Source organism: Micromys minutus (assembly GCF_963924665.1).
Source record: "Micromys minutus genome assembly, chromosome: 13".
NCBI classification, from domain to species: Eukaryota; Metazoa; Chordata; class Mammalia; order Rodentia; family Muridae; genus Micromys; species Micromys minutus.
In genome coordinates this window covers 5,145,725-5,169,206 of record NC_137982.1, presented here as the reverse complement: position 1 = coordinate 5,169,206, position 23,482 = coordinate 5,145,725, and the positions used below count along the sequence as shown (strand labels likewise).

The 23,482-nt window shown below is 49.5% G+C and overlaps 1 protein-coding gene and 1 pseudogene across 2 annotated transcripts in view; both read left to right on the top strand.

Moving 5' to 3' along the window:
* The window catches only part of CFAP77 (cilia and flagella associated protein 77), a gene marked incomplete at both ends in the record, with an annotated part of 121,864 nt that overhangs the window by 64,774 nt on the left and 33,608 nt on the right, over window positions 1-23,482 (top strand). The window contains 2 exons of the mRNA XM_080927378.1: window positions 6,615-6,714; window positions 7,669-7,894. Of these exons, the coding sequence (XP_080783504.1) occupies window positions 6,615-6,714; window positions 7,669-7,894 (326 nt within the window). The remainder of the gene's footprint in view (window positions 1-6,614; window positions 6,715-7,668; window positions 7,895-23,482) is intronic.
* On the top strand, window positions 4,845-5,311 carry LOC308429122 (ubiquitin-ribosomal protein eS31 fusion protein-like; annotated as a pseudogene). Its single transcript has one exon. The product of its transcript is annotated as a ubiquitin-ribosomal protein eS31 fusion protein-like (transcript).

Sequence of the window (23,482 nt, the reverse complement as noted above, 5' to 3'; positions counted from 1 at the left end):
TGGCTCTCCGGCATTGTGGGGGACATTGTAGGTGCAGAGATAGGTCACAAGAGCCAGAGTGCACAGCTGGTTAGTGTTCTGTGGGACAAGCAGGCTAACGGGGCATGGGTCTACAGTTTTTCTAGAGACTCAGAGGTACCACGCCGCCGCAGTGGGTTCTCAAGCATGCCTGGTACGGGGGACAGGTGGGGTAGACGAAAGGGTGATAGAGCTCCTGGGGGCCCCTCATAGCTGCTGCTCCACACAAGGCACCTACCTGTTCTCAGCTGCCATGGTTTTAAGCCCCAGGGGGCCGTTAGGTCAGCACAGTTTGCTAAGCACTGGCTGTGATCTTCAGGAAGGGCAGAAGCCGCTTGCTCTGGAGAAGTCTGAGGCAGGGAGGATGGGTCTCCATGAGTGTACCGCTGATTTCCTTTGCTGGCTGCCTATACAGTTTTCCTGCAGGAAGAGGGTGTCAGTGCTCCCATGGCGGAAGGATGGCAGCAGACAGGAAGTTAGCATGAAGGTTGGATCAAAGGTCATGATGACCAGTACCCCCAGAGTCCCCGTAGCTTTCACCCTCAGCCCCCACTCATTCTCTTCCGGCCAGTGTGGCCAGTGTGGCACAGCTGGAGCCATCTGGGAGGAAAGCCTCAACTGAGAGAATGCTCCCATCAGCTTGGCCCATAGATAGTTGGGTAGGACATTTTCTTGGCTGATGGATGGTGTGTGAGTGTTCAGCTCACCCTGGGTGGTGTGACCCCCAGGGAAGGTGGTTCTGGGTTCTCTAAGTAAAGGAAGCAGATAGCCAGGAGTGGTGGCTGTCAATCCCAGCACTCGGGGGACAGGTGGATCTCTGCAAGTTTGAGGCCAATTTAAGCTATGTAGAGAGACCCTGTCTTTACAAAACAAGAAACAAAAAAAGAGGGGGGGGGTGGAGGTAGGGGGGACAAAGCCACAAGGAACAAGCCAGTAATAGGGTTCTTCCTTGGCCTGTGTTTCAGCTCCTGCCGTGAGTTCTGGCCTCAACTCCCCTTTATTGACCACACCTCTAAGTTGGAATAAACCCTTTCTGACTCAAGTTGCTTCTGGCCACATGTTTTAGCATAGAACAGAAAGCAAACGAAAACAGCCCCAGTACCAGCAACTGGACTGTGGCAGCATCCGGGTTTCCCATGTCAGGGTGGCATGGAGTTCAGTTCTGGCTTCTTCTGGCTCATGTGGGACAGTTACTACCACCAGTGTTTAATCCTCTGGGTTTCTCAGTCCCAGCCTCACCACTGGCCTCTGGGGACAGCTCTTATATAAGATAATTAACCACGTCCTTGACCACTGCCCACTAGCTCAAGGCAGGCGTGTGCGCATGTTTTGACTCCTTTTCAGGTTGTGACAACCCAAAGGGTCTAGATCTGGCCAAGCATCCCTTTGGGAGGAAACTGGTTCCAGTTCAGAACGACTGCTGTTATGAGTCTGTCCTGTGGCAGCTGCCCTGGAAGGGGGAAGGGCTCTGGCGTGGTCCTGACTGAACTGTATCAGATACAGGTGCTTCAGGTGTGCACACACATTCTTCGCAGAGTCCTGCTTGACCCAGTACCCTGAAGGCAACAGCTAGGGGAGGTTTATTCTGGCTATGGCTTCCCTACCATGGTGGGGGGCGTGGCAATGGGAGCGTGAGGCAGCTGGTCACCTTGCACCTGTGGTCTCAATTGAGTCAAGAGCTCAACTAGCTGTCTTCTTTTTATTCAACTTAGGACTGCAGCCCATTGGATGGTGCCACTATCCCTAGAAGTGTGTCTCCTAGGTAACTATAAATCAGTCAAGTTGACAGTGAGGATGAACCACGAGGGGTGTCCAGGGCATAACAGTTGGATTATAGTCTAGACAGATGCTCGACTGTAATAGCTAATGCCAATTTCCCATGGCTGTTCCAGTTTACAACCCCACAGATCCTGAGTGTTCTCATTGCTTCAGATCTTGACAATGCCACTGAACTTTTGTTTTGTGCTTTTCAGAGGTTGAATACCCTGAGGTGTGGGCCTTTGCTACTCTTACATCTTTTAAATGAAGAATATATTCAAGTCTTTTGCTCATTTTTCTACAGAAGTGTTTTCCTTTTTATTGATTTGTGGCTGTTCTTTATATAGGATGCATACAACAATAAAAATACAAATAACTCATCTGACTTTGTAGCCTCAGAGGTTTTAAGGTGGAGCATTCTGAGCTTTCCTCATCCCAACTGCTGGTGCCCTTGACTGTCATTGTATTTGTCCTCTCCATAAGACAGTTTATGCCCTAAGAGCAAGGCTGTGCAGCTGCTTTCATCTTGGAACCCCCAGCACAGTACAAAATGGGAACAAACTAAAGATCTGTGGAATATTTGCTTGTAAATAAATACAAGCAAACTGTGCCCCAAAGGTGGTTCCGGATGGCCAGTGTCTTTCCTCTTTTTTAAATCCCAGGGAACAGGTCTGTGGAGCACGGTGGCTGGGCACCTGCTGGCTGCCTACCTCCTGCTGAAGATGTCTCCCAGCTCCTAAGTCTGTTCATTGTTTCTCTTCCAGCTGGAGGTTGGCCCACCTACACCTGTGCTGAGGGCGCCAGGGCCTTATAGAGAAGCCATGTTTTAATTAACTTCCCCAGCAGTCCCTGGCGACACCAGTTTTCAAGTGACAGAGGCCAGAGCTTCAGGTGTAGCCCAGAGTGAGCAGTTATATGGAACAGGTGTAAAAACAAACCATCCAGCAGAGCCCGGAACCCCTGCTCTCCAGGGAGGAAGGGGTCTGAGATCTGAGAGACGAAAGAAGAGGGAGAAAAATGGCTAACTGCTTGTGGGAAGAACAGAGACTCCCCAGGGAGGCTGTTTTGCTGTGTGCTGTGTCCAGATTCACTTGGGACAGTCCTAACTTCAGGGGTATTGTCAGACAGAGCCTTAGGGTCAGGTCTTGAGAGTTGGCCCCTCCCAGTGGGATTTGTGTCCTTCTAGGAAACAAAGGAGAATCTCAGCTCTATATTTTCCATCTTGTGGGGCTTTAGGTGAAGGGCATTCATTCACTGACCCTCCTCAGACCCGATGGGCCGCTGTCCAGACCTGAGACTTCCCAGCCTTAGAAGATCTAGAAAGAACTAAGCATGTTCAAGCCACGCAGTGTGTAGTGCGTTTGTTAGCACTGGGTTTACCACAGGCCTTGTTCATCCATGCTCGAAGGCAAGCCATGTTGTTAGCTTCTATTGTATTGTTGGGTGCTGAGAAAAACCAAATGTAACCTCTAAATAGAGTGCCCCATATTTCAAGTCATGCTAAGATCAACCGAATTATTTCACCCTCTTTAAATTTATTGTTTTAAAATGGTGAATATTCTAATGTTCTAAAATGTTCAAGTGACTATTCAAATAAGCAAACAGGAAAATAGCTCCGTTGGTAAAGTGCTTGCCTTCCAAGCACAAGGACCCAGAATTCATGCAGAAAGCAGATGTGGTTAGTACATGTTTTGGATTCAAGTGCAGAGGAGGCAGAGGACGGCTGGAAGGTCCCGGGCTCAGTGAGATCCTATTGCGAAACGCAAGCTAGGCAGAAAGTGTTCCGAAGAATGACACCTAGGGTTGTCCTCTGACCGCTAAGCACACAAGCGTACACATACACACACGCACTTGTGTGCACCCTGGACTACTACTCCCGTAATACACAGCCTCCAGGGGCTGGAGTGGAGCTAGGCCAAATGTCGGGTCATTGCTGATGTAAGTACTTTTCTTCACGCTTCTCCCAGGGCTTTGTTTACAGTGTTCTGCTCACCTGTTCTCAAAGCATGCAGGATGTCACACCCTCAGGATAACCAGAGTCATACAGCCACCAACGCCACCCTGTAGAGTGGTTTTTTTTTTCTCCTCCTAGGGAACTGTTCCTTAGTCAGCCACACCATCCTCACCACCATCCAACCTTGGAAACCTCACACCTCCTACCTCTGCCAACAGCCTGCTCTAGGCGTCCACATGATTGACTCTCATGGCATGTGACCCTCTGGGTCAGCTTTTGCTGAGCCGTTCTAGAAAGAGAACATGCTGTGGTAGATACCGTATGGGCTTCTGGGAGAGCCATGACCTTGAAGGGCAACAAGGAGCCTAAGAGTGCTATCCTAGGGGCTTCTTCAAGGATGATTTTTACTATTTATTTATTTATTTATTTATTTATTTATCATTAGTAAAGGTGGTATACACATTTAATCTCATCAGATGAGACAGAGGCAGGCAGATTTTTGTGAATTCAAAACAAGCTTTGTTTACATAGTGAGTTCCAGGCCTCTTGGTGTTACTCTATCTACCGCCCCCCCCCCAAAAAAAAGAGATCTGATGCTTCTTCTTGTGTGTCTAAAGACAGCTACTGTGTACTTATATATAATAAATAAATAAACATATATATTTTTTTAAAAAAGAAGTGAATGAGAGCTGATGGAAGGCATCTTTGAGACTGGTCATGTAGGAAGAGGAAGGCATTAGAGATGCTCTGAGTGTCAGGCAGGCAGCAGGCCTCTAGCAGAGGGGAACTGTGGTTTTAGAGAGGTGTAGAGATTAGAAAGAGCCCAATCTTGGGTGTAAGAAATAGCATAGAATGGTTCATTGTCAAGATAGAACTATCTTGTCAGCTTGGGCCCACCTAGAGAAAAACTGAAAACAGTGATCCCTGGGAGGCAACTGCTGGTCTAGCTGTCCTCACACAAACTAAAAGGTAGGTCAAGGACTATTGACAGCCAAGGTTGCTTAACAATCTACAGGCTCGACAAAGTTCATGTAGCTGAAAAGCTTTCAAAAGGAGGATGTTAAAAAGTGGGATAGCTTTCCGATCTGCCATCGTGGGTGGAGCTGCCGCCACGATGCAGATTTTTGTGAAGATGCTTACGGGGAAGACCATCACGCTCGAGGTTGAGCCCTCGGACACTATAGAAAATGTAAAGGCCAAGATCCAGGATAAGGAAGGAATTCCTCCTGATCAGCAGAGGTTGACTTTGCTGGTAAGCAGCTGGAAGATGGCCGTACTTTGTCTGACTACAACATTCAAAAGGAGTCCCCCCTTCATCTTGTGTTGAGACTTCGTGGAGGTGCTAAGAAAAGGAAGAAGTCTTACGCCACCCCCAAGAAGAACAAGCACAAGAGGAAGAAGGTCAAGCTGGCGGTGCTGAAATACTATAAGGTGGATGAAAATGGCAGAATCAGCCGACTTTGTCGAGAATGTCCGTCTGATGAATGTGGTGCTGGAGTTTTTGCGGGTAGCCACTTTGACAGGCATTACTGTGGCAGGTGTTGTCTGACTTACTGTTTCAACAAACCAGAGGACAAGTAATTGTGTGTGATTTAATAAAAAGAAGGAACTGAAGAAAAAGTGGGATAAATCCATGCGAGGTCTCTGTTGAGAAAAGATAAATATGGGCCAGTGACATGGCTCAGCAGGTAAACTGAGTTCAGTTCCCGCAACTCGCTCGGAAGGAGAGGAGTCCCACAGGCTGCCTTCTGTGCTGGTTACTTTTATGTCAGCTTGACACAAGTTCTAGCCATTGGAGAGGGAACCTCAGTTGAGAAAATGACTCCATAGGATCAGGCTGCAGGCAAGCCTCTAGGGCATTTTCTTAATGAGTGATGGATGGGGAAGGGCCCAGCCCCTTGTAAGTGATGCCGGGCTGATGGTCCTTGGTTCTATATGAAAGCAGGCTGAGCAAGTCATGAGGAGTGAGCAAGCCAATAAGCAGCATCCCTCCATAGCATCTGCATCAGCTCCTGCCTCCAGGTTCCTGCCCTGATGGATTGAGCTCCTTGTCCATGATGGACGATGATGTGGGAGTGTGAGCCAAATGAACCCTTTCCTTCCCAACTTGCTTTTGGTCACAGTGTTTCATCATATAGTAACCCTGACTAAGATACCCTCTGACTGCCTTCCCCAACCCCTGCAATATATAAATGTTAAAAAAGAAAAAAAAAAAAGTAAGCAACAGTTGTGTAAGATTTTGCCTGCTTCACCCCCATTCTCCATTCCCCAGCCTACCCCCACCCCTGTGCTAAACCAACAGGGACAAAAAAAGAAGGGAGTGGCCCTGAGTTGGATGGCTGTTCAAGGCATGTCCACTACTGTCTAGGTTGGCATAAGATCATAAGAGAAACTTTCTGGCTTTTCCTACTGTGAGTGTGTTGCTCATTCCTATGTGAGGGTCAAGGCTAAATCTGCCTGCCCTGGACAGCGTCCCCATCCCTTAGTGGTTGTAGGTGACTGCTCTGTAAGTGGTAGGGGGATGTCTGTGACTTCCTGGAAGTCATGAAGGAGCTCTCTGCAGACTCAGAAGGTAGGAGTCACTGTCCAGGTGCCAAGAGGGTGGCAGGCACTCTCCAGACAACTGTGTTGTCCCAGCAGGTGTGCAGTGTTAGCAGAGAAGCTGCCCTCTCTCCTGCCTCCTCCCTGTCTTCCTGGACTTAGTTCCCAGTTCCAGGAGAGTGAGTCTGGACTCCCAGACCCAGCCAGCTGCTCTATCTGTGGCCTGTAGGTGCTTCAGCTTCTTTGCCTCTAACACAGGAAAAGCCTTCATTGCCTCTGCTGCTGGGGGAGAAACTGCTCACTCCAACTAGGTCTTACTTACCTCGGCCCCTTTCCCCAACAGGCAGAGCTTGGCAAGCCTAGGGAGAGAAGCTGCAGCCTGCCTGGTGTCAACTTTAATTATGGACTGTATATCCGAGGGCTAGATGGAGGGGTTCCTGAAGGTGAGTGGTGTCTGTGGGAACATGGGATTTGAGAGGTGGATTGGGGCTCCCACCCTTTCCCACTCTCAGACACCTTCAATAAAGTCACTTGGAAGAGGCTGGGGGAAATCAAGAAGGAAAGATAATATCCCTGGTAGACCATGGCCAAAGGACACAGGGGAACCAGCAAAGATCACCCACCCCCACCCCCAGATAGGGATATTCTTTCTTATTCTTTACCATGAAGCAAGCACTGAGCAATCTCAGGGCCAATACTGGGGGTCCGATGGAAGTCACAGCCAACTGGTTTGGTTCTTGTGATGAAGTATTTTGACAACAAAGCTGGCTGCAGTGGTGAACACCTTTCATCCCAGCACTTGGGAGGCAGAGGCAGGCAGATCTCTAAGTTTGAGGCCAGTCTGGTCTACAGAGCAAGTTCCAGGACAGCCAGGGCTACACAGAGGAACCCTGTCTTGGGGAAAAACAAGTCCAACAACAATTTAGGGGAGAAGAGGGCTTGCTTAGTTTATAATCCCAGATGGCTACAGGGGAGTCACAGAGGCAGGTGTGAACAGCAGCCAGATAAACCACATCCTGTCAAGAGCAGGGAGAATGAACGTGCCTGCTCGAGTGCTAGCCTGTGCTCGGTTGATTCCTTCCCTCTCACACGGTACAGGACCCCTGTCTAAATGGTACCACCCACATCCGTTAACTTAATTAAGACGCCCCCCACCAGGGTAACCCTGTGTGGACAATCTTTTCCTTGAAACTAGGTTGGCAGTGAACACAGACCATCATAGGCCTCCTGTGGGATCTTTGGGAGACCTGCCCCTCTTTCAGGTATCTTGCTTGCCAGGGCCAGATATCACTGTCCCCTGCAGGGGGTTGATGGGAGTCCAGTACCTCCTTTAGAAGTTACAGGTAGGTACCTTCTTCCCACTGACACGCACCATTCTGTTGTCTTCTTGCCTGCAGCCATTGGGCACTGGAATGTGTTTAAGCAGCAACCCACCTGCCCCCACGAGCTGACCCGGAACTATATTGCCATGAACCGAGGGGCTGTCAAAGCTGGCCTGGTGACTGCCCGGGAAAACATGCTCTACCGGGAACTGAATGACATCCGAATCAATGACCAGGAAGACCGGCGACAGAAGGAGCCACCCCCCATCCCTCCCAACATGACCTTTGGGATCCGTTCACGGTAAGGACTGGGAACTCAGCTCCATCCTTCCCCATGGCTGCCTGGGAGCTGGGGGCCAGAGGAGAACATTGGAATGGCTGAAGCCAGGCTGTAGTGGGAAATAGGTAGGGGTTGAATGCTGGCCAGTGGTTTTTTGTTTCTGGTTCTGTAAACATTTATAAAGACATGAATCTGCCCTCAGGAGTTCAAGGTCAATTTACAGGCATGTGCCTGTAATCCCAGTATTTTGTAGGCAGGGATAGAATAGGAATTGACCATCATTTTTGCCCACAATGCCCGTGTTACAAGTTTAAGGCCAGCCTGGGCTACATAAGAGCTGGTCTCAAAGCAAAACAAACCAACAAAAACAAACAACAAATGCCAACTGGGGTTGGAAAGAGGACTCAGACAACCAAGAGCCTGCCACAAAAGCACCAGGAATTGTAGTCTGAACCATGACTGGCCAGGGGCTTGCCTCAGACCTGTACAATGGGATCAAAGCTGTGACCGCTGCCTCCCCTTGCTAAGAGGTCTCAAGACTTAACTTTGTTAATGACCTTATTACAGGAGCTGGAAACAGTAAGCCCTCGGTGTGTGTGAGCAGTGTGTTTGCTTAAGGTGACGTGATTCAGAGTGTAGACCCAAGGTCGAGGAGATTGGGGGCAGGAGAGACGACTCAGAGGTGCTTAAGAGTTCGTGTTACTTTGCAAGAGACCTGAGTTCAGTTCCCAGCACATACGTGGGGGCTCACAACCATGTGTAACCCCAGTTCTAGGAGATCTGATGCCATTTCTGGTCTCTGTGAGCACTCAACACACATGGTGCACATATGTGATACAGGCAAACACACACAGAAAAGAAAAATAAACCTTTTTGGTTTGACTTCTTATAGCAAACTTTATCATTAGCGTTTGACTTATGAAATGAAAAGTCTGGCCACCAGATAAATATAGAAAATCTAACCACTGCAGCCAGCTTTGTTGTCAGAATACTTCATCACAAGAACCAAACCAGTTGGCTGTGACTTCCATCGGACCTCCAGTGTTGGCCCTGAGATTGCTCAGTGCTTGCTTCATGGTAAAGAATGAGAAAGAACATCCCTATCTGGGGGTGGGGGTGGGTGATCTTTGCTGGTTCCCCTGTGCCCTTTGGCCATGGTCTACCAGGGATACCACGTTTGATCCAGGATATTATCTTTCCTTCTTGATTTCCCCCAGCCCCTGCCAAGTGACTTTATTGAAGGTGTCTGAGAGTGGGAAAGGGTGGGAGCCCCAATCCACCTCTCAAATCCCATGCTCCCGCAGACACCCACTCATCTTGTCCCTGCAGAATGTAGATGTGATAGCCCATCCTGGAGTCCTCAAGACAGTTTGGTATCAGGGGAAGAATCTAAGTCAGGAGTCAGAGTCGGGCACCAGTGCTGCCTCTGTTCCCAGTTCCCCAGAGGAGAGAGCACTGGGCGGGGAGCTGCCAGCTCGGCTCAGCCGGGCTCAGTGAACTAGCTGCTGTGTGGCCTTGGAAGCTGTCTTTATCTTCTTCCTATGTTTCCTAGTTTGTATATGGGCTTCTAGCATGTGATCTCTGGGTCTTGAGTTTTGACAGTCTCTTTCAGATTGGAATTCTCCTATGAAATGGAGGTAGGGTGCATCGCATATCAATAACCTGGCATATTTCCCCTCTGTCTTTCTATTCCGCTTCATATCAATTTAATTTTTTTTGCCATGAGAACCTTCACTGGAGGCTAGCAGGGGCCCTGTTGATACACAGGAGACCAGGAAGGGTTAACTGACTTTCTCAAATGTATGCAAGTCAAGGCTTGGCCCATATTCTCAACCTGTTAGACTTCTATTCTGAAACATTTAATATTAGAACAGGTATTAGCAATCACTTGATGGAGAGCTCTTACTGAAAACAGAAGTAGAATCTCAGAGAGGTGATGAGAGTGCCCCAAGTCACACAGCACTGCTGTGGGCCAGTGGAGCCAGGTATACAGTCAGGTGGGCGGGCTCCTTATCTGATGTTCGTCCTTAGATTCCCCCCTTTCTAATGTCAGTATGAAGCACATACCCCGAACCTCTGGTCCCTGGGGAGACTTCAGCTTTCCATCCCTCGAGTCAGCTGGGCTCAAAGGGCATGCATTACCATCAGCTCTCAATATCAAAATCTTAAATTGCGGTAAAATGGAGTGGCCCCGATTCCAGGGTAAGGACGTGATGGAGTGCCAGCTACCTCTCCCTCGATGGCAAATGAGCGCTGCATATGCAAATTGAATGGATTTTAAAATGGTATTTAATGACAATTTTGTGGTCGACATTAACATTAATTGCACAGAAATGAAAATGTGGCATTAGGTTCCTGTTAGCTGTGCGTATTGGGCCATAAAGCTTCATCTTTATCAGTGAGGCCCTTCCCATGTGACAGGGCCACTCCACAAATTGCAGGCGGAGGGCTTTTACGCATCAGAAATATCCCCCAGCTAGCCTGATCAGCATCAATTTTGCTTTATTTGTTGGTAAATGGAGGTTAAATGGCTTCGGGAAGGGTTTGGCGCTGCCTGGACTCCAAGGTAAGCCCCTCTCCCTTCTGACTTAAATTCTCGGGAACAGTTAAAAACCCATCACCCCGCCCTGTAATGGGGCCGAGGCCTATTCCCTGGTGGTCACATTTAACAAGCTTCCACTGTATTTATTCCTTTACTTTAGAAGCATGTTGAAAACCAAATCAGATTACACTCGACTGCCCAAGAATTGTTAGGGTGATTTAGTTCAATAAATAAATAATGAAGTAAGTGGGCACCACCCACATACCTCTACAGATGTGTTACAAATAAAGTCTCAGACAACCTAGATACACACACATCACATGTACTAAGCCACGGCAACCAGAAGAAATCTGGAGAGTGTAAAGACTGACTATTGACTGACCCCATTTTTTACATGTTCCCCACGGGTGCACCCCGCTTTGCCAGACACCCCACAAGCTCATGCAGCATCTTCTGCCATGTGGGTGCCAAACCCAACTTTGGAGTCTCTCAGTTTACTTTCTTGGTGGTGAAATTTCTACTTCCAAGCAGGAGAGATGCCTTGTAGGCACAAGCCATGGAGCCACACAAAAGCAGAGGTCTGAGGAGGCATATGGAAGACAGGGCCACATGGCCCATGGTCATGAGTGGAGGAGGGACAGGGGACAAGACAGAGAGGTTCCCTTGTCTCGTGTAATAATTTTTAAGAGGGCTAGAGAGTTGGCTTAGTGGGCAGAGTAATTACTAGGCAAGAGTAAAGACCTGGATTTGGTTCCCCAGAGCTCATGTAAAACTGGACAAACACCTGTACCCGAAGCACTCTCACGGAGCAATGGGAAGGATGGAAGGATGCTGAGGTGCTCCAGGCATGAGGTGGAAGGTGCTGACCAACATCTGAGGTCTTCTGATATGTACCCATCCCCCTCTCTTACATATACAGATTTTTAAAAGTTTGAATGGGTTGCTCCATTCAGAAGAAAGAGGGAGGAACTGCACATAAAGACTGGACTCCCTGTGCTTCTAGACAAGTCAGAAGCCTGGGTGGCGGTTTTATCAACCAATGGCTGTGCTTGGTGCAGAATCCATGTTTTCTATGTACCCATCATTGGCCCACTGGCCTCTCAGGTCTGTCTGTGTGTCCTGGTATCAGAGTTTACACCTACGGCTAGAGGCCAACAGGCGCCTAATTATTTTTCTAAAACAACACTGCATGTGTCCCAGGCTGGCCTAGAACTCGCTATGGAGCCAAGGATGGTTTTGAGCTTCTGATCCTCCTGCCTTCGCTCCACACCCAAGTGCTGACATCACAACTGTTCTGTTGTGCCTATTACTTTTGTGGGGGGTGTTAAAGATTTGTTTATTTATTTTATGAATACACTGTAGCTGTCAGACACACCAGAAGAGGGGATTGGATCCCATGGTTGTGAGCCACCATATGATTGCTGGGAATTGAACTCAGGACCTCTGGAAGAGCAGCCAGTGCTCTTAACCACTGAGCCATCTCTCCAGCCCATTGTGTCTATTCCTGATCTCTTAGTTCACTATTTAGTTCACTATGATCCTTTCTTGTCCTTTGAAGGATCAGATGATGTTCTAACCACTTAGACATCACAGGTGTTTTGCATGTTAGCACACAGCTAACCCTTGCCTTTTTCTTCTGTAGCAGGGTCAGCGTGATGTAGGCTCTGAGAGGGAGGGTCAGGCCTTATTTTGAGGAGAAATGGGAGGAGGGTTTGTATGGGAAGACATCATCTCTGTGGTCAGACAGCCGTGAAACACTGGGAATGCCCCAGCTTCGCTTCACTCTCCCTGTTCAGCATTGCAGTCAGGGTGGGGTTGTCAGGTCTCATCATAGGTACAGAAATCCATAACGCAGATCTCAGCACATGCTGTAACCTGAGGCCTATACAGAGACATGTCTGGAGGCCAGAAATGTAGCTATTAAAGGCGTGCTTAATTATTGATGAATTTTAACAAGGGCTTTTGGGGGGTGACCATGCCCTTGCATATCTTAATTGTCCCTGCTGCTAATTGGTCCTGTGTTCTCACTAATAGCAAGTCAGAGATGTAGCCAGGGATCAGCCAGAGCCAGGAGCTGGTGAAGTCCAGGCAACCGAGGCTCTCCCATCGCCATGCCTGAGAGCCTATGCCACACTCAGCAACAGTCACCAGTGGGTGTCCATTCCTCAGCGAGCAAAGGGTACCCTGATCACAGGCCAGATGAGCGCTACATATACCTCTCCGTTACTGTCACCTTATTGGAAACCCTTATCTGCATCCTCATGAAATGACAGGACAGCTCTAATGTATGTCTCTTTGTGTGACAGTGTGTGTGTGTACACGTGCATGTGTGTGTCCTTTTAGAACCTTTATATTTTTATGCTCTCAGAGAGGATACAAAGGGTCAGAGTAGCAAACTGACTTGCCCAGGGCTTCTCTGCAGTGGGGCAGGGAACTGGTGTAGCCTGATCTTGGTGACAGGGACAGGCTCACTAACAGATGGTGGCATGGCTCGGGATGATACTGGAGTTTTCCTCATCTAAACATAAAGGAGCTCAGTGAGGTTCCCTGCCCCCACTCCAGGATCACACATCCATTCCCTGCGAATCAGCTTAGGAGGTGAGAAGGTGTTTGGGGCTCAGAGTTGCAGAGGTCTCTGGTCCATAAACAGGTGGCACTGATGCTCTGTGCTGTGAAGGGTTAACCATCGTGGTAAGGGGAACATGGGAAGTAATAACTCCTCATGGTGGCCAGGAAGGAAAGAGAGAGAGAAGGAGGGAGGGAAGGAGAAAGAGCACACACAAAGCTCTAAGAACTTTCTAGTCTTTCCAAGGGCATAATTCCATGTGACCAAAGGACATCCAGTTAGACTCTACCTTCTAAAGGCTCTCCACCTTCCAATTTAGTCCTGGGCTAGGGGCCACACCACAGCATGCCTCCCTTTTCCTTCCTCTTCTTCCTCTCCTTCTGTGACTTAGTAACAACAGACTCAGACTCTGAGGGAATATCCTGAGGCTTCACATGGCCACAGGTCTCTTCTCATCTCTGGACCTCCAGGCCTAACTCTCAGCTCTTAGCTGAAGAGGCTCTCAGTAAAGATGGCTGAGTGGCCACGCTGAGATCCAGTGTTAGCCCATAGCAATGCTCTCCTTCCCAGAGGTCTTGCTCAACCATTAGTTTGATCTGGGCAGACAGCTCAGGGAGCTGAAAGCTTTGGGATGGAAGAGGAATGAGAAGCAGGGACTGCTACCTCCGACTTCTGGCGGGTGCTGCTCCTCCTGCTCTCGGGCATCACCAGCCCGAGGAGACAAGAGCGCCCAGTGGAAGAAACGTCATAGGCGGTTAAATAAATGCTGCCGCCCTGACAGGCCGCAGGAATCTCTTTGCCTAGCTGATTTATTTTTCAAATTTATAGTGGACCCATCAATCACGCTGTCTTATTTTGTTTCTGCTGGAGCTGATCCCAAAATCCAAGCCAGACACCCAAAGTTCCAGGAGGAGGAGATAAGATGCTTAGTTATAGTCAGCAGGGCCCTGTGGCTAATGAGAGTCCTGGCTGACCACAAGGGGGAGCCAGGAGATCTGGGGAAGACCCTACTGGGAGCTCTGCAGCTGTGGGTTGCATCCAGCAAGCCTCACAGTGAACCGCACTTCAACCGCAGGCCGATTTTTCCTTCTCAGACCCCAAAAGACTGAGACAATGTCAGCCTCGTCAAGCACTGTTATTGTTAGGCTGGGGATGCCTTGTCTATTGTGACACTTGGGGTTCTATCCCCAACACAGGATGTCGTCAGAGCCTTAGTCTCTGCCTGGCACATGTAGGTTTTAGGTAGGTTTTTGTTGGAGGGAAAACATGGTCTAGGTCTGTTTCAGGCTTCTGGACAGTGACTGAAAGCAAGGCCCATCCAAGACTCAGAGAAGGGACAGGCACTGTTCACTGTCGGAGAAGGGACAGGGGCTGTTCACTGTGTCACTTCACAGGGACCACCACAACCCCTCTGCTAATGTGTGAGCATTCGAACAAGTAGCATGATGCACACTCATGTACCAACGCCATCTCTTGGCTGTGTTCGTAGAGGTTGAAAGGAAGAAAACAAGGCTGATGACCTGCCTACTGCTCAGTCAGACCTGGAGCATCAAGTCAAAACAATGCCAGGCAGAGCTAGAGGATCAGTTGGCAGCTTGCTTAACATTTACAGAACCCTGAGATGGGTCATTCCTAACACTGGGGGGGAAAGTGGGCATGGTAGTGATCAATGGCTGGAACTCTAGGGTGGGGATGGAGGCAGGAGGATGAGAAGTTCAAGGTCATCATCAACTACAGAAGGAGTTCAAAGCCAGCCTAGACTACATGAGACCCTATCTCCAAGAAAGAGGAGGGGAGAATCATGGAGAAAGAGGAAGAGAAGGAGAAGGAAAGGGACGAAGAAGAAAAGGAGAAAGAGGAGAAGAGACTGTGTATTTAGGAGAAGGTCCCTAACTGGACAGTAGCCAGAGCGGAGCGACCAGGATAGTGTGTGGGACAGGGAGAAAGTGCTGATGGAGACCTGACGCTGAGTGGGAAGTGGTGCAGAGAAGACACCACATCCGGACTCGACTCAACTCCTGGAGGCCATGACAAAGACAGTGGAGGGGCTTCAGAGACCCCCACATGGGTCACTAAGTCTGGAGGACACACTCCTGGCTGGTATTTGCACTGTCTTCCCTACATGACCCCTGGGTGACCAGTGAGCAGCCTAACACACTATCTTATAACTGCCCATCACTCTAAAGAATGGCAACTAACTTCCCTATTCTATCACAGGAGAAACAGAGCCTCTTGAGGCTCAGGGGCTCGTTTGACCAATGCTACAGAGCCACCTAGTTGGTGGTAATGCAAGGGTTAAACCAAGCATCCCTCCACCGTGACTTCCAGGAGGCAGAGCAAGGCCCTAGGAGCTAATATTGCTTCTCTCCTCGATGTTATTGTGGTGATACTGTGGCTTAATGCAGTTGTCTAACCCCAGTAGCCAGAAGCGTTCGGAACAACCTGTTACTGGTTTTCAGCATGACCCTGATGCTCGCTCTGAGGATCCAGCTTTCACTGGAGCAGAATGACTGCTACTCTAGACAGCTCCTGCAGCGAGCACTGGCAACAGGCATGGCAAGTCTGTCCTCTCATGAAAGGTCACCTAGTGGGAAAATGAGGGCTCATGCAGGGTCCTTGCAGAAGCTGAAGGGGATCCCAGAGGTGGAACTCTGGCTAGCATCTGGATCTGTCTAGCTGCCTCATCGGGGGCAGGAGCCTCTGTCCTTGGGGTTGCAGGCCTCCATGCACCTGGATCGCCACGGACTTGTGTTGAATGGGGCCCACACTGAGCAGTAGCCTGAGATAAGGTTGCACTTGGGGTTCCTGCCTCTTTGGGGTGCTCTCTCTTCTCCTTCCTCGTGGGCTTTGTAGCTAGAGCTGGGATGGAGACATTTTTCATACTTTTCTATTTCCCCTTTGGCTCTCTGGCTGCCCAGACAGAGATTTATCCCCAGCTTGCTGCTTGCAGTATGGGGAACAGGGGGCCTGTAATGGATCGTGATGCGGCTCCCGCGGGGCCTGTCCAGGCTGAACCCCATCCATCAGGAGCTGCTGGGTGCCAAGGTCAGCGCTAACAAGGCTGTCTGCTTCCTCCCGGGGCTTCCCCAGTGCATCCTGTGCCACCAGCCCTGCTTCAGGTTTTCCCAGTGTTAGGCTTCAGGGAGAGCTGAAGCCAGCACAAAGTGGGCTGAGGACCAACCTCCCAGCTGCTGGCTTCTCCCTAGTCTGCATAACATCCAGAGGCTGCTGGGGTCTGGTGAGTTCGGTTCCCCTAGTAACACAAGGATACAGAAAAGCCATGGTGCTGTAAGCTGTATGCTTTTAGTGAAACCCAGCTTCTACTTCTCAACACATTGTTCTTTATACTGTCCCCTCCCTTTCTGGAGGGGGGAGGCGTCATCATCCGTGGCTTCTCTTGTTCCCAGGTGCCAGGAGCCTCCATGGTGAATTTCCCAGCCCTCTGGAGAATGTGCTCAGCCACCTTCCTTTCCACTTCTACCCAAGGCCCCTGTCACACTGGGGATAGGCACCTGTGCTGGGAACTGCTTAGGGAATGAATCACCCTGAAGACTAAGGGTGACATGTGCAAATGACCACCACCTAGACAATCTAAAAGTCAGGACTGTTGGTGTGACAGGGCCGCCCGGTCTAGCTTTTATGTTAGACCCACAAACAATTAGGAAGTAATTTGTGAGCCCAGAGGTCTCCCATCTAATGAGCTCCCAGAGTCCTGCCAGGGACTGGTAACCACCTTTACAGTTATACACCCGAAAGCCTAGGCAGGAGGCAGGAGGTTGGGTGTGGGGCTGGCCAGCCCTCCTCAGTTTCTTGGAGAGACAGATGGTGAGCAGGGCAAGAGTTCTCGGCAGGGAACCACTGAGTGGGGTGTGCCTTGGAGAATTGCAAATTCCCTGGCTTTGCCCTGGCTAGAGAGTTCGAATCTCCCACCCGTGATGCAGGCATCTCTGCCTGTGTGTGTAAGTGTGCATGGTTGGGGGGGGGGGGTGTGACAGTGTGCACACGGAGGCCAAAGGTTCCATCCCGCCGGCTCCATCCTACCTCGTTTTCTTGAGGCAGAGCCTCTCGCTGGCCCAGAAGACCAGACTGGTCAGCCATGAAGCCTCAAGGGTCTGCCTCTCTTCACTTCCCCAGAGCTGGTTAAGCGGGAGCCCTGTGCTCAGTTCTTTCCCATGAGCTCTGGAGGTCAAATTTGGGGCTCGGTTCTTCTGAGGAAGGCACTTGATGGGCTCAGCCATCTTCCACTTCCAACTTCTCTCTGCACACTTCATGTTCTCTCCCAAGTGTTTCTGGTTTGCTCTGCAGATACAAGGAGACTTTTTTTAACTGCAGACTTTCTTTTTAAGATTTATTTATTATATATAAGTACATACTAGCTGACTTCAGACACACCAGAAGAGGGCATCAAATCCCATTACAGATGGTTGTGAGCCACCATGTGGTGCTGGGATTTGAACTCAGGACCTCTGGAAGAACAGCCAGTGCTCTTAACCACTGAGCCATCTCTCCAGTCCCTAGGGAGTTAAGTGTTCAACACAGTAATCTTGGATGTACATTCAAACCATAAGCTCCCTCGGAGCTCACGAGCACCAAACAGCACTGAGTTCTCTGTTCCCACATCCAGTGCTCAGTGCTTGTTCTCTGTGGGTTCCGTGTCCAAATCTCTCAGTGTGGCTGATGCAGCCTCTGAACATATCCGGATGTGAATTCATCTCTAAGTAGGTCTTTGAGCAAAATTTTAATGAGCAGGAATTATTGTGTTGTATAAGAGGTGGAGACGCAGGTTACAGGTAACAGTGTTGCAGTTGAGTGAGGGTAGCTGTCTTTGGGTTCAGTAATAAAGAGAGGTCAGAACTGGTCCCTGGAGTCCGTAGTAAAGAGAGGTCAGGACCAGGCCAAACTCAAGCACATGAATAGACTACCAACAGCATGTGGTTTTTTGTTTTTCTAAACATCTTTTTTAAAAAAAAGATTTTATTGATTTTATGTATATATGAGCACACAGTAGCTGTCTTCAGACACACCAGAAGAGGGCATCGGATCCCATTACAGATGGTTGTGAGCCACCGTGTGGTTGCTGGGAATTAAACTCATTGAACTCAGGACCTCTGACAGTGCTCTTAACTGCTGAGCCATCTCTCCAGCCCGTTTTTGTTTTTTGGAATGATGGCAGTGGTCTTACTTACTTTTGTAATAATGACCAAGGCCTTAAATTATGATCTCCTGTCCTAGGCTCTTGTCTCTGCACCTCTGACACTTACTGACATGTGGAGATGTCAAAAATGTACTTTTGGTCCATGGCCAATTAAACCTACAGAGGTAGAGCTTGCAGATAAGGCTGTCTAGGAAAGCAGGGTGTGGTGACGCGCCTTTAATCCCAGCAGCTGGGAGGCAGAGGCAGCCAGATCTCTGAGTTTGGGGCCAGACTGGTCTACAGAGTGAGTTCTGGGACAGCCAGATCTACACAGAGAACCCTTGCCTTGAAACAAACAAACAAACAAAAATTGTACAGGTAAAATTGGGGAAAATCAAGTAATGTCAGTGGGCCACAGGATGCCACCATCCTGGGTCCGATGTTTTGCTACAGGGTTGCAAGATTTATGATGAGGGGAAGGCTGGGCTAGGGATGAATGGGATAGAGGTCTGTGTTAAACACTGTATGAATGCTGTAGTTATCTTGATGGCTGTGTGTGTGTGTGTGTGTGTGTGTGTGTGTGTGTGTGCGCGCGCGTGCCCAGATCTTGAGGCAAATTGCAATGGAAGAAACTAAAGACTAGCCCAGGGGCAGGATTGCTTGCTGGATTTTTAAACACAAGCCAAGTCCTCAGTAAACAGTCTCCTTAAGTACCTCAGGAGCCACACCATGAGCCCACTGTGTGTAGCCTCAGATTTGCACCCTGGCTAGCCACTTGGTGCTATCTAGAATACCGGGGGCCATCTGGGCCTTGGGTAAGTCCCAGGAGTGAGACAGAGCAAGATATCTCCTTAGGTGGGCTATGGGCTTTTGTTGTTGCTTTTTTAAGTCAAAGTCTTATTGTGTAGCCCAGGCTGGCCTGAAACTCGCTATGTAAACCAGGCTGGCCCCAAACTCATGGAGAACAGGCTGCTTCAGTCTCCTGAGTGCTGGGATCCAAGGCTTGTGCTATCATGCTTGAATTGAGTGCTGGGTTTTGATCCAAACAAGAGAGTATAGCCCACCAGACCCTTGTCCTTTCTAAGGTGAACGGCTCCCAGTCAAGGCCTGTGGACTGCGCAGCTCAGACAGAGAGCCTGATCAGGCTTTCCTTTGCTTTTTTTTTTAGTTATTTTGGAAACAGGAGTTTGCTGTGTTGACTAGTCCCAAGCTCCGTATGTAGACCAGGGTAGCCTCAAACTTACGTCAATCCTCCTGCCTGGTCTCTCCAGTAGCTAAATTTACAAGCATGAGCCACCATGCTTGGCCCATTGTCCACTCCCTCATCCCCTTGAGGCTGTGTGGATGCCCGTGCCAACAGCTCCTGGCATCCCAGGAGCAGCAAGCTGCTGGTGTATTAGGAACGGATTTTAATTTTATTTTAACAAAATAGCTGTCTCCACTGGAAGAGGCGTCAAGCGTGAAAGAAGGGCCCGTCTGGAGCAGAATCACATTGAACAGACCTCTGTGCTGTCATTGATTTTCTAGGAAGAAAAAAATCGCCTCTGGCTACTAAACGGAATTAGTAGTCACTGATGACCAATTATTTTAGCCCGCTGTGAACGGAGCGCTGCACTGAATCCAGTTTGTCAGACCCGGATCTCCTTCTTAAACACCTTTCAACACATGTGTACCTAAAGTCCCTCAGAAGGCGCCTTCACTTTCCTGGCTCCCGCCAAGTTCTGGGCTCAGCAAAGTTTTAATGAGCCTCTGGGATGAAGATGAGTTTCTATGAGAGGGCCTCTCTGATCCACGGAGCTCTTGCTCAGAGACGGCGGGCAAATCAGAGCTGTCAGCCCTCATTTGTGCCCACCCCGCACCACGCGACACCCATGTCAACCTAACATGTGCAAATGATCCCCTCCATCTCCCTTGTGAGCTCACCCCGAGCCTTCATTGGAGATCAAGCCTTGGTCTGGGGTATCAATTGCAAAGCTTTGAGGGTAGATTTGATGGAACGAATCTGAACCTTCTCAGGGCCCGCCTGCAGCCCAAGCTGGTTTCCATTCCGTTTATTCCCGACTTTTTGCACCATTAGACTTAATTGTGACATGGTGTGGCTGAGACAGGAGCATCGGGGCCGGAAGGGACTTCTCTGAAGGTCCCTTCCAAGCTACAGCAAAGGATTTGTTGGAGCTCTAAGCAGTGGCTTGGCCATCACAGCAGACCGTGTGAGACTCCCCAGGCCAGGACTAGGCTGGCTTCAGAGGCAGGGGAAGCATCGGGCCCAGTCCAGGCGCCCCAGTGTGGATCAGTAAATGTAAAAGCCCTGATATCCAGTGAAGAAAAAGCATGTTTCCATCCTCCAAAAGTCCCCATGTCTCCTTGCAACCAGTCTCTGTCCCACCTCTGACTTGGATCAGCTCTTCCTGCTACTCCTAGAGCTGCCTGTTCTCTCTCTCTCTCTCTCTCTCTCTCTCTCTCTCTCTCTCTCTCTCTCTCTCTCTCTCTCTCTCTCTCTGCACTGAAAATATCTGGGTAACTGGGCATACCTTACTATCCCAAAGACTGTCCTGCCCACCTCCTCTGCCATCCCCACTTGGGACATTTAGCCTCCCACAGAGGCACAGAATTGCATAGCCCACCCACATGGCTTTTGGGCATTATTTTCAAGACGGGACATGAATGACTGCCACTGGTGTCCGAGACTCTAGTCCCCTGGTTCAGGAAAGCATGGCCAGCCTCCAGGGGTAGAGACCTTGGATTCTGCTCTATCATGAGGATTTCACAGGTCAGACACATCAATACTTGCCCTGAGTCCCTGTACCCTTTCTAAGAATGTCAGGCCTGTTACAGGGTTCTTTGAGACAGGCACCCCTCTCCCACTTCCTCTTCCTGAGCTGTGCAGATGAACAGGGCAGTTGTCCTCAAGAGCGCTCAGGGGCCTCCAGGGATAGTTGGTGCTTATCAGAGGATAGCAAGCATCTGGCATGTCTGCTTACATTGGATGAATTATCTGAACCCACACAGGACTGTCTACCTGTAGCCTGCACATTTGGAAAACAAATTGCAAAAACCCACTTACAGCAGTAACAAAAAAATCACCCATACACCTCAAAAAAACTAATAAAGGGGCTAAGGATGATAGAGGGCTGGCCTAGCATGCAAAGGCCCCAGGTTCGATCCCCAGCCGTGCATAAACCAGGCACATCTGGTACGATCCCATCACTTGGGAAGCCAAGGTAAGAAGATCAGAAGTTCGAGGCCTTCCTTGGCTACATAGTTACTATGAAAGCCACTCTGGGCCGTATGAGCCCCTCATATTTTAAGTAAGTTTAGGATTTTGTATTGGTCCAACTTATCAGTATCTTGGGCTGCAAGTCTGATAACCTTGGACGGAGTACAAATCCAACTCCAGCCTAGAGATTCCCGGAGAATGTCGTGGGAAAGCTGATTAGAACAGGTTGGAAGCGTGGGCAGTAATCACCAACATTATGAATGGTCCCAATCTATCCCATGCATAGTACAGCTCAGGGTAGCCTGGGGTAGCCTGGGGTAGCCTGGGGCTGCCTGACCAAGGAAAGGAGAATCCAAGGAGAAGGATGCAGATGACATTCAGGGAACCCTTGGGGAGATCAGGAAGATGGTGGTCAGCTGAAATGTGGCAGGGGGTCCTTAGAAAATGGAGTAGTCTATCCTGAGAGCCCAGGTGCCAGCTTGGAACAGCTGTCAGCCTCCCCTAAGACCCCAGCTCAGGCAGGGCACCAGGTGACAGTGTCTGCTGAAGGGAGCAGTGACTGAGAAAGCCTGGGGTCTTCTGTGTAAGGAGCCAGACTCCCTGGACTCGGCCTCCAGTGAATGCTGATCAGAATGTACTGGACTGCGGCATCTGTAGCTAGAAAGCTGGGAGTTCAAGCTTCACCACTCGTGTGCTGTGTGACCCTGGGCAAGCCGTTTGACCTCTCTGAGCATCTGCTGCCCCAATCCCACCCTTTCCTGTGCACATTTAGTAAAGATAAATAATTAAGCTTTTCTGGGTGAACTCCTCTGGCTCCTCAAAAGAGAGGCACAGGAAGGGCAGCTGTAATTGTTGGAGAAGGGGCCTCAGCCTGTGGCAAAATCATTCATGTTAGAGTCAGAAAAAGCTTCAGTAAAAAGCTAAACTAAACAAAAAATAAGTAAGTGGGCCATAGTCACGACGCTGGAAGCAGCTCTGCTAGCACAGCCCCTCCCTCACCACATAGGGATGTGGGATACAGGACAGTGCTTGCCCGGTGTACAGAGGCCCTCACGTCTTTACATGCAGGTAGGGTGCCTGAGAGATGGAGGCCAGAGAACCAGACGTTCAAGGTCATCCTCAGCTATAGGATGAGTCTGAGGATAGCCTGTCTGCATGAGACCCCGTCTCAAAATCCTACGAGAACAAATAGTCTTTACCGAGCTCTAAACCTCACAGGTTTTCTCTTGTGCCTTTGGCTGTGTTTGTTTTATATTTGAACTGATATCCATCTGAAGCGAGAGACTTAGGTCGAAGGACAGCGTTTGTTTTGTTAGTTGCTCTGAGAGGCTCAGTATCGGTCATCCCTCCACTTGTGAGGAAGGCGGCCATCCTCCCTGAAGGCGAATTCCACCAGTTTAACCCCATAACTTACTGTAGTGCTCACATAGCCTAAGTTGTACTGTGCAAACTGAAGACAGACTAGCTGCCAAGAATCTGCTTAAAATTTCTTTTCCCTTTTTTTCTCATCCCTCCTCGGTTCTTCCTGCTTCATTTTCCTGTGTAAATGTGCATGTGTGTGCACGTGTGTGTGTGCACCGGTGTGTGTGCATGGGCACACTTGTATGCAGGTGCATGTCTTGCAGGTATGTGTGTGCGCCTGTGTGTGGAAGACAGATTAGCCTCCGCCATCACTCCCCTGGCACTACTCACCTTCTTTTCTGAGACAGGGTCTCTCACTGGCCTGGAACCACCTCCCTAGTGCTGGGATTAAAACTGTGCACCACCACACCCAGTTTTTGTCCTTTCTTAAAAAACATGAGTCCTAAGGGATTGAACTGGGGCTCCATTGTTGGCAGAACTATACCCCCACATATCTGTTCGTGTGGAGTCCTGTCAGCCCCCAGAAGGCACAAAATTGTTTCTGCCCTCTGGCACTAGCTGAATTCAAAATTTGAGGTTCTTTGTCACCAGAAGAGGGATGATTGGGCTTATGTCCAGGTGGAAGGACACCTAGCCAGGCTGTTTAGGGCAGGGTAGCTGGGACCCAACCCTTGGAGGAGGCAACCCCACAGTTAAACCTATATATGAAGGAGAGACTGCATATGGGAGCATGCTATCTAGAAGAACTCTCCCCAGGAAAGCCAGGCAGGGTAGAGTCAGTGCCAGGA